This window comes from Gekko japonicus, unplaced genomic scaffold (assembly GCF_001447785.1).
Source record: "Gekko japonicus isolate JY-2015 unplaced genomic scaffold, Gekko_japonicus_V1.1 scaffold1903, whole genome shotgun sequence".
Taxonomy (NCBI): Eukaryota; Metazoa; Chordata; class Lepidosauria; order Squamata; family Gekkonidae; genus Gekko; species Gekko japonicus.
Genome location: NW_015166477.1, coordinates 686 through 10,553, shown reverse-complemented (window position 1 = coordinate 10,553; position 9,868 = coordinate 686). Strand labels below are relative to the sequence as shown.

Below are 9,868 nucleotides of genomic sequence, written 5' to 3'. Positions count from 1 at the left end.
TGGTGGACCTCCTGATGGCACTGGTATTTCTGGCCACTGTGTGATACAGAGTGTTGGACTGGATGGGCCTTTGGCCTGATCCAACATTGGCATCTCTTATGTTCTTATGTTCCCCTCCCTGAGTAGGCTTGAGGTGGGGGGGAGCAGAGAAAGAAAGCAACTTTAACTTTAAATGCATTCTCAAAGCACCCCCCCCCAGCCGGCTTGGAGAAAACATCTGTCTCTTTAAATATCATTATCAATATCTGTTTTTACCCCCTTTGTTTTTATTTCTGGCAGTCTTATTTAATGTTAATTTAAAAAGCACATTTGCATATTTTCCCAATAAATACACGTGTGTGATATCTGTTCATGTCTTGCGGCTCTCAGACATCTGATGTTTCTTCTATGTGGCTCTTATGTTAAGTGAGTTTGGTCACTCTGGTGCCTATTTTCTCAGTTCAAACAGGGGATGAAGAAATAGAAGAAGAGGAGCTGGTTTTTATCTTTTCTCTACCTGAAGGAGTCATTTCTCTACCCGAAGGAGTCTCAAAGCCGCTTACAATCACCATCCCTTCCTCTCCCCCCAACAGGCACCTTGTGATGCAGGTGGGGCTGAGAGAGCTCTGAGAGAACTGTGACTGGCCCAAAGTCACCCAGCTGGCTCCATGTGGAGGAGGAGTGGGGATCGAACCTGGTTCTCCAGATCTGAGTCCACCGCTCTTAACCACCACACCACACTGGCTCATTTGCCAGAGGGTTTTCCTTTTCTCGTTTCATGTGATTCTTTTGTGGCATTTGTGGGATGCTCTTCCTAGCCAAACGCAGGCATCCATTTTCGTGTCCGTTTTATGAGCAAGTTGGTTATTTCGGCCGTGGGGCGGGACAGGCGGCTACAATTTCAACCGGAGCAATCCCTGAAGAAAGGACAACTTTCAAACTGAACCACAGTAACTGTGAAATTGGGCAATGCCCCTGCCACAAGGATCACCCACAAGAGTGTGCAATGGGGTGGAGTGCTACTTCATTGCAAGAGGGAACCAATCACCCTCCGTGGAGCAGGAGAGGCTGATTCTGCCCACTACCCCCTATATATGCTAAGCTACTTGGATTGATGCTGAGAGGATAAAACAGAAGAGGGGATGTCGAGGAAAGAGAGTGAAAATAATTTCCAGAGCTGTTTGAATTCTTTATTGTATGATTGTAAAAAGGTAAAGGTTCCCTTGCTCGAAAGCCAGTCGAATCCGACTCTAGGGGTGCGGTGCTCATCAAGCTGCTATTTGGGGACTCGAATGAACACACATGAAGCTGCCTTATAGTCCCCTGACCTGGATAGCCCAGGCAAGCCTGATCTCGTCAGATCTTGGAAGCTAAGCAGGGGCGACTCTGGCAAGTACTTGGATGGGAGACCGCCTTGGAATGCCAGCAGTCGGGAGGATGGGGGCAGGCTTTATTCAGCCGCCTCTCTGAATGTCCTCCTGGTCCCCCAGTAGAGGTCAGTCACCAGAGGTCGCCATGACTTCCAGGTGCACACACACGCACACACACACGCATGCACAAATGAAAATTACCCCCAAAAAAGCTGCCTTATACTGAATCAGACCCTTGGTCTATCGAGGTCAGTACTGTCTATTCAGACAGACAGTGGCTCTCCAGAGTTTTGGGGAGAAGCCTTTCACAGAACCTCCTATTTGGTCCTTTTAACTGGAGATGCCAGGGATGGAACCTGGTGGGACCTCCTGCATACAAAGCAGAGCCTCCTCCACTGATCTGCAGGCCCTCTCAGCCTTAAGGGGGACTGATCCCTGTCGTCTGGACGCAACGTTCCCTCTAATCTGTGGAGTCTTGAGAGCAAAAATTCTATTTTGTGAGCTCCTGGCATTAAAGTTGTGAGCGAGCAATTTGGCTACTGTATATTGCTCTGGAGCCCATCCTTCCTGAGCCAAGACAAAAATGTGTGAGCCAGAGGCTAAAACACTGTGAGCTAGCTCACACAAACTCAGCTTAGAGCTAACACTGGAGATCAGTTGTAATTCTGGGAGATCTCCAGGCCCCACCTGGAGGCTGGCAACCCCACTTCTGATTGCTTCATTCTGCCGTGGGCAGAACTGCCCTTGTTCTATGGCTTTCTCCCTTCACCCTTTGAGACTCAAGGCCTGCCTTCAACCACCTCTTGCGACATGGGCTCTGTTTCTGTTTTTGTTCTGCAACGGTCTGGTGTTTTCCTGCTTTCTCCATTTTTTTCTCTCCTTCACATTCTCTCTCTCTCCCCTTCTGAGGTCTGGATGAGGACTGAGTCCAAAGTATTTTCCCCCAGGGACTTTGCTCTCCTGCAAGAGCTCATTGCCACTGAGCAGCCTTTTCAGCAAGGCCCTGTTTGAATGCAAAAGCCCTCGGAAGAACAGTTGGGCTTTCACTGCTGTCGCCTTTCAAAGCCTTCGCTAATAAGCAAGAAAATCAAAGCGGTGCCAGGCCATAATCCATTTGGGGTTGAAAACTAACATTTATAAAACTATTAGGACTATAAACATGTGTATCAAAGAAAGTGCCCTGTTTACAACCTTTTGGCTGGATCTGATGATACTGCTGCTGGGTTTCTCTACCTCCAGGTGGAGCCTGGAGATCTGGAACTACAACCAATGTCCACAGTACAGAGATCGGTACCCCCTGGAGAAAACGGCTGCTTTAGAAGGTGGACTCTATGGCATTATGCCCTGTTGAGGTCCCTCCTCTCCCCCAAACCCTGCCCTCTGCAGGATGCACCCCAAATCTGCAGGAATTTCCCAGTCTGGAGTTGGCAACTCTAATTTGCCACAGTTGCCATTAAGTGTTTTTTTAAACATTAACTAATGCACTTGCATTTTTCTTTTCGCAATTTAATTTTTTTCAGTAAGTGTAAGTAAGGTAAACATTTAATCCCTTTAAGATTATTGGGGGATGGATGTTCAGTATTGAAGTTTAAAGCTGGATTTTGTTTTCATATTAGTGGCAGTTCCTGATGGTGGCTTTTTAGGAAAAAACGGTTCCAACCACAACTTGAAACCATAGTATCTCCTCCACTTTTTTGCCTGCATCCTTTTGGCTGACCTCCCAAGAGTCCGTTAATTGTTTCTTAGCTTAGGTTCCGCTGTAATTTAATGCTGAATCAACCCCCACGGAGGCCTTTAATTCTGGCAGCATCTTCCCTCCCTGTGGAATTTATGAACTGGGCACAGGCACTGCGAAGATGGAGCCAAGGAAGGAAGGAAGGAAGGAAGCCACTGTGGTGTATTCCTGGTCTGGCTATTATATTGTTATCTCATCCTTCCTCCAAGCAACTCATAGCAAGATCTTGCCTTCCCTACCTTACCTTCAAACCAACCCTGCAAGGTAGGCTAGGCTGGCAGTGTGCAACCGACCCCAGTTCGCCCAGCAGACCAGGGATCTGAATCCTAGTCTCTGTAACCCAGGGGGTCCCCAATGTTTTTGAGCCTGCAGACACCTTTGAAGTTCGACCACAGCGTGATGGGGGCGCAGCCACAAAACGGCTGCCAAACAATGTCTGCCGCGGGAGGTGGAGCCACCAGCCATAAAAAATTTCAGCCCTGGCTCCTGCCTGGTGGAACTCTCTGACAAATAACGTCCGCGCACTGCGGGACCTTGTGCAGTTCCACAGGGGGTGCAAGGCAGAGATGTTCAGCCAGGCTTTTGGTTGAGGACAGCAATGGGGACCCATCCTATCTGGCACACCCTTCCCCTCCCCCCACCCTGCTTTCTCTTGCTTATTGCGAGACAGCAATGCAAACTGTAAACCTGTTTTGGTGCCATCTCATGTTGTTTTTAGCTAGTTCCTTGGATTTAAAATTGTGTGATATTATGTTGTTAACCACCCTGAGCGCTGTGAACTCTGAGTTCAGTACTCCTTTTACCCCTTGGTCATTTGCCAGAAGGTTTTTCTTTTCTCATTCCATGTGATTCTTTTGTGGCATTTGTGGTATGCTCTTCCTAGCCAAAAGCAGGCATCCATTTTTGTGTCCGTTTTATGAGCAAGTTGGTTATTTCGGCCGTGGGGCGGGACAGGCGGCTACAATTTCAACCGGAGCAATCCCTGAAGAAAGGACAACTTTCAAACTGAACCACAGTAACCGTGAAATTGGGTAATGCCCCTGCCACAAGGATCACCCACAAGAGTGTGCAATGGGGTGGAGTGCTACTTCATTGCAAGAGGGAACCAATCACCCTCCATGGAGCAGGAGAGGCTGATTCTGCCCCCCCTCCCTTTGGCTGTCACTGCCAGTTCCCGGTTTTGGGAGGCCCTGGGCAGACAGTGCCCGGGGATCTCTTCCTGCCCATCATGCCTTGCTTTCCACCCATCCACCTGTGCGTTCCCACCTGACTGTGAATCCTTCCCCTTCTCACAAGCCGTCCCATCACCTGCACCACATCAACGTCCTTCTCCCAACAGCACTGACTGGTGCATGGAGCTCCTGTGGGCACCCAGAGAGCTGCCTCTGTGCAGGAAGCTGGGAGCATGGCTGGCGGAGTGCTTGCAAGTAAATGTGCAGGGAAAGGCACATGGACAGGTGGCAGGGGAGGGGAACAGGAGTGTGTGTGGGGGGGGGGTCTGTGACAGTGGGCCCTCACCAGGAGCCTTGGATCCTGGCACCTGTCCCATCTTCAGGTATGCTGATGCCAGCCCTGCTGTATGCGATAACTTCTCTGGAGCACTTACGCTTCTGACTCGGGTGCCCAACTCTTTTTAAATGTTTGTAATTATTAAAAGGAGATGTGGTGGCTCAAGTGGTTAAGATGCTGAACTGCAGGCTGTGGAAGGTCGGTAGTTCAGCAGTTCGAGACCCGGGTGCCGCATGACAGAGTGCGCTGCCGTCTCTAGTTCCAGCTCCTGCCAACTTAGCAGTTCGAAAGCAAGAATTTGCAAGTAGATAAATAGGTACCACTTCGGTGGGAAGGTAACAGCGTTCCGTGCGCCTTGGTGTTTAGTCATGCCGGCCACATGACCACAGAAACGTCTTCGGACAGCGCTGGCTCTTCGGCTTTGAAACGGAGATGAGCACCGCAACCCTAGAGTCTGATTCGACTGGCGTTCGAGCAAGGGAACCTTTACCTTTTAATTATTAAAAAGCAATGACTCCAGATTGGGAAATTCCTGGTGGTTTAGGGGCAGAGCCTGGGAAGTTTGCCCTCCGAAGCTGCTATTTGGGGACTCGAATGAACACACATGAAGCTGCCTTATAGTCCCCTGACCTGGATAGCCCAGGCAAGCCTGATCTCGTCAGATCTTGGAAGCTAAGCAGGGGCGACTCTGGCAAGTACTTGGATGGGAGACCGCCTTGGAATGCCAGCAGTCGGGAGGATGGGGGCAGGCTTTATTCAGCCGCCTCTCTGAATGTCCTCCTGGTCCCCCAGTAGAGGTCAGTCACCAGAGGTCGCCATGACTTCCAGGTGCACACACACGCACACACACACGCATGCACAAATGAAAATTACCCCCAAAAAAGCTGCCTTATACTGAATCAGACCCTTGGTCTATCGAGGTCAGTACTGTCTATTCAGACAGACAGTGGCTCTCCAGAGTTTTGGGGAGAAGCCTTTCACAGAACCTCCTATTTGGTCCTTTTAACTGGAGATGCCAGGGATGGAACCTGGTGGGACCTCCTGCATACAAAGCAGAGGCTCCTCCACTGATCTGCAGGCCCTCTCGGGCTTAAGGGGAACTGATCCCTATCATCTGGAGCAACGTTCCCTCTGATCTGTGGAGTCTTGTGAGCAAAAATTCTACTTTGTGAGCTCCTGGCATTAAAGTTGTGAGCAAGCAATTTGGCTACTGCATGAATTAGTTTGCTCTGGAGCCCTCCTTCCTGAGCCAAGACAAAACTGTGTGAGCCAGAGGCTAAAGAACTGTGAGCTAGCTCACACTAACTCAGCTGAGAGGGAACACTGGTCTGGAGATCAAGTTGTAATTCTGGGAGATCTCCAGGCCCCACCTGGAGGCTGGCAACTCCACTTCTGATTGCTTCATTCTGCCGTGGGCAGAACCGCCCTTGTTCTATGGCTTTCTCCCTTCACCCTTTGAGACTCAAGGCCTGCCTTCAACCACCTCTTGCGACATGGGCTCTGTTTCTGTTTTTGTTCTGCAACGGTCTGGTGTTTTCCTGCTTTCTCCATTTTTTTCTCTCCTTCACATTCTCTCTCTCTCCCCTTCTGAGGTCTGGATGAGGACTGAGTCCAAAGTATTTTCCCCCAGGGACTTTGCTCTCCTGCAAGAGCTCATTGCCACTGAGCAGCCTTTTCAGCAAGGCCCTGTTTGAATGCAAAAGCCCTCGGAAGAACAGTTGGGCTTTCACTGCTGTCGCCTTTCAAAGCCTTCGCTAATAAGCAAGAAAATCAAAGCGGTGCCAGGCCGTAATCCATTTGGGGTTGAAAACTAACATTTATAAAACTATCAAGACTATAAATATGTGTATCAAAGATGCAAAATACCCCCCCCCTTAAAATAAAAAAGCCCTGTTTACAACCTTTTGGCTGGACCTGATAATACTGCTGCTGGGTTTCTCTACCTCCAGGTGGAGCCTGGAGATCTGGAACTACAACCAATGTCCACAGTACAGAGATCGGTACCCCCTGGAGAAAACGGCTGCTTTAGAAGGTGGACTCTATGGCATTATGCCCTGTTGAGGTCCCTCCTCTCCCCCAAACCCGAGTTTCTGCAGGATGCACCCCAAATCTGCAGGAATTTCCCAGTCTGGAGTTGGCAACTCTAATTTGCCACAGTTGCCATTAAGTGTTTTTTTAAACATTAACTAATGCACTTGCATTTTTCTTTTCGCAATTTAATTTTTTTCAGTAAGTGTAAGTAAGGTAAACATTTAATCCCTTTAAGATTATTGGGGGAGGGGGATGGATGTTCAGTATTGAAGTTTAAAGCTGAATTTTGTTTTCATATTAGTGGCAGTTTCTGATGGTGGCTTTTTACGAAAAAACGGTTCCAACCACAACTTAAAACCATAGTATCTCCTCTGCTTTTTTGCCTGCATCCTTTCGGCTGCCCTCCCAAGAGTCCGTTAATTGTTTCTTAGCTTAGGTTCCGCTGTAATTTAATGCTGAATCAACCCCCAAGGAGGCCTTTAATTCTGGCAGCACCTTCCCTCCCTGTGGAATTTATGAACTGGGCACAGGCACTGTGAAGATGGAGTCCAGGAAGGAAGGAAGCCACTGTGGTGTATTCCTGGTCTGGCTATTATATTTTTATCTCATCCTTCCTCCAAGCAACTCATAGCAAGATCTTGCCTTCCCTACCTTACCTTCAAACCAACCCTGCAAGGTAGGCTAGGCTGGCAGTGTGCAACCGACCCCAGTTCGCCCAGCAGACCAGGGATCTGAATCCTAGTCTCTGTAACCCAGGGGGTCCCCAATGTTTTTGAGCCTGCAGACACCTTTGAAGTTCTACCACAGCATGATGGGGGCGCAGCCACAAAACGGCTGCCAAACAATGTCTGCCGCGGGAGGTGGAGCCACCAGCCATAAAAAAACTTCAGCCCTGGCTCCTGCCTGGTGGAACTCTCTGACAAATAACGTCCGCGCACTGCGGGACCTTGTGCAGTTCCACAGGGGGTGCAAGGCAGAGATGTTCCGCCGGGCTTTTGGTTGAGGACAGCAATGGGGACCCATCCTATCTGGCACACCCTCCCCCTCCCCCCACCCTGCTTTCTCTTGCTTATTGCGAGACAGCAATGCAAACTGTAAACTTGTTTTGGTGCCATCTGATGTTGTTTTTAGCTAGTTGCTTGGATTTTAAATTGTGCGATATTATGTCGCTAACCACCCTGAGCGCTGTGAACTCTGAGAAGGGCGGTATATACATTGAAATTATAAGTACATGCATGCATAAAATGGTTGCTGCAGCTCACCTTCAGTCACGCAGTGAAGAGCCTTGTACTGCTAGGGCAGCTGCTGCCAAAGCAACTTTTTTAAAAAAAGATCTGCACAGCCAATCAGAAGCCTGGCCACAGCCACGTTCTAAAAACACTTGGTGGGCACCAGCCAAGGGGTCGGCAGGCACCATGGTGCCCTTGGACCCCACACCTTGGGGACCCCTGCTCTAACCACTACCTCTGACGGCTACAGCCCTTTCTGCAAAGCCAGGTCCCCCAGGTAAAGGCTCTGGGGTGCCTACAGAGCGCAGAAGCCAGGAGGGGGGGGGCGCGTGAGGAGAAAGCGTCCCTGCCAAGGGGAAGAAAGAACCGGGGCACTCATGCAAACGGGACGGAAACAGCAACTGCCAACTGTTGGCCAAACTCCCGCGGGAGCCCTCAGCTGACCAGCATTATGTGCAACGCGCAGCTTCACATGACCCGGCCCATCTGCCGGGGGCTGCAGGCGGGAGGGGGCTGGTGTTCTCATGTGTTTGCAAAGCTGCCCTTCTTGGCATCGGGGTACAGCGTTTACCCAAGAGCAAATGCATTGGGGGAGAGGGTTCGCCGGCCTTTAAATTTCTCCGAACCGCACCGCCGGAACATTTTGGACTCTGTTCTGGCAACGTGAGAAGGTGCGGCTCCTCCCGCTGAACTCCAGGGCTTTTGGACGCCGGGCTCGCACGACCAGGCTCAGAACCGCTTGGAACGTCCCAGCGCAGTTGCAAAAGAGTCGGTGGTTGGGAGAGCGAGCGAGCGAGCGATCTGCAGAAACTTCCCGCCTAGCCGACCCTTTTTTGCGCCCAGTGCTCTCGGCGTGCCACCTGGCAGTGCGTCCAACCGACAGCTTCATTTTGGAGAAGGGGGATTCTTGTTTTTATTAAAATTAGAAGTCTCTGGCCGGTAATCCCACCCCCTCGTGTCCAAAGCCTTCCCTCTCTTCCAGCAGTACAGGAGGGCTGGGGGATTGCAGCACGCAGGGCGGAATGGAGAAAGGCGCTTCTGTATTGTTTGTCAAAGAAAGAGGTGTGGGGGCTCATAGGTTGTAGAGGAAGGGGGTGGCTGGCTACACAAGGGGGCTGAAACGCCCTCTGCACACGCTCGGGGGCCTCTTTCTGTCCTACACTGTTCCAGGGCTAAACGGCTCCTCCCGACTTCAAGCAGCTGCTCTGGAGCACCCCCGTCCTTCATGCGCTCCAGGCCAAGCCGCTGGCCCCCCTCCACCCACCCTTGCTTGAATGCAAAAGGCGGTAGTAGCACTCTGCACATGCTCGCTGCAGCAGTCCCAAGTGGAAGAGTGGCGCGCCACGGCGCAGGGAGAGCTTTCTGCGCTCCGTCCGAGGGGGCCTCCCGCGAGTTGCTTGGCCCAGGCGTCCCACCCCCTCCCTCCCGGCGGCTCCCGCCTTACCTGGGTGACGGTGAGGGCGGAGGCGCAGATGATCCCGCACAGGAAGGCTGCGGCGTGCAGGGCCAGCTCGATGAGGAGCCACCCCGACAGCTGCGCCATCTTCCAGCGGAGGGCAGGGCACACGAGCGAGGAGAGGGCCGCCAGCCTGGCCGTCTCCGCCCCGTCGAGCTGCTGGGAGGAGTTGCCGGCGCCCGGCCCGGTGCCTTTAAGGCGATAGGCAGGCACCAGTCCAACAGGGGCAGCCTCCCTCCGAATGGAGAAGCGAGGCGCCTTGGGATGCCTCCCTTTCACGCAGCTATTAATTTAAAAGTTCTTTAGCAAGGGGTGGAGGCGCTGGCTCCTTGGGAAAGTAGTGCTGGGTAGTGGTTAGAGTAGTTGCCTTAGTTTTTTAAAACTTAATTTTGTTTATACCCCACCTTTTCCCCCCAATGGGGACTCAAGCTGGCTTGCACAATTCGCCTCTCTTCCATTTTGTCCTCAAAACAACCCTGCAAGGTAGGTTAGGCTGAGATTGTGTGACTGGCCCCAGGTCACCCAGCAAAGCTTTCAAGGCAAAGCAGAAATTCAAACC

The 9,868-nt window shown here is 51.3% G+C and overlaps 1 protein-coding gene across 1 annotated transcript in view; it reads right to left on the bottom strand.

Annotated features, from left to right (window-relative positions):
* TMEM179B (transmembrane protein 179B) overlaps positions 1-9,419 on the bottom strand; it is a 14,933-nt gene extending 5,514 nt beyond the window's left edge. Inside the window, exon 1 of the mRNA XM_015412123.1 lies at positions 9,298-9,419. Within this exon, the coding sequence (XP_015267609.1) occupies positions 9,298-9,396 (99 nt within the window). The 5' untranslated portion in view covers positions 9,397-9,419. The remainder of the gene's footprint in view (positions 1-9,297) is intronic.
* Between the last annotated feature and the right edge of the window lie 449 nt (positions 9,420-9,868).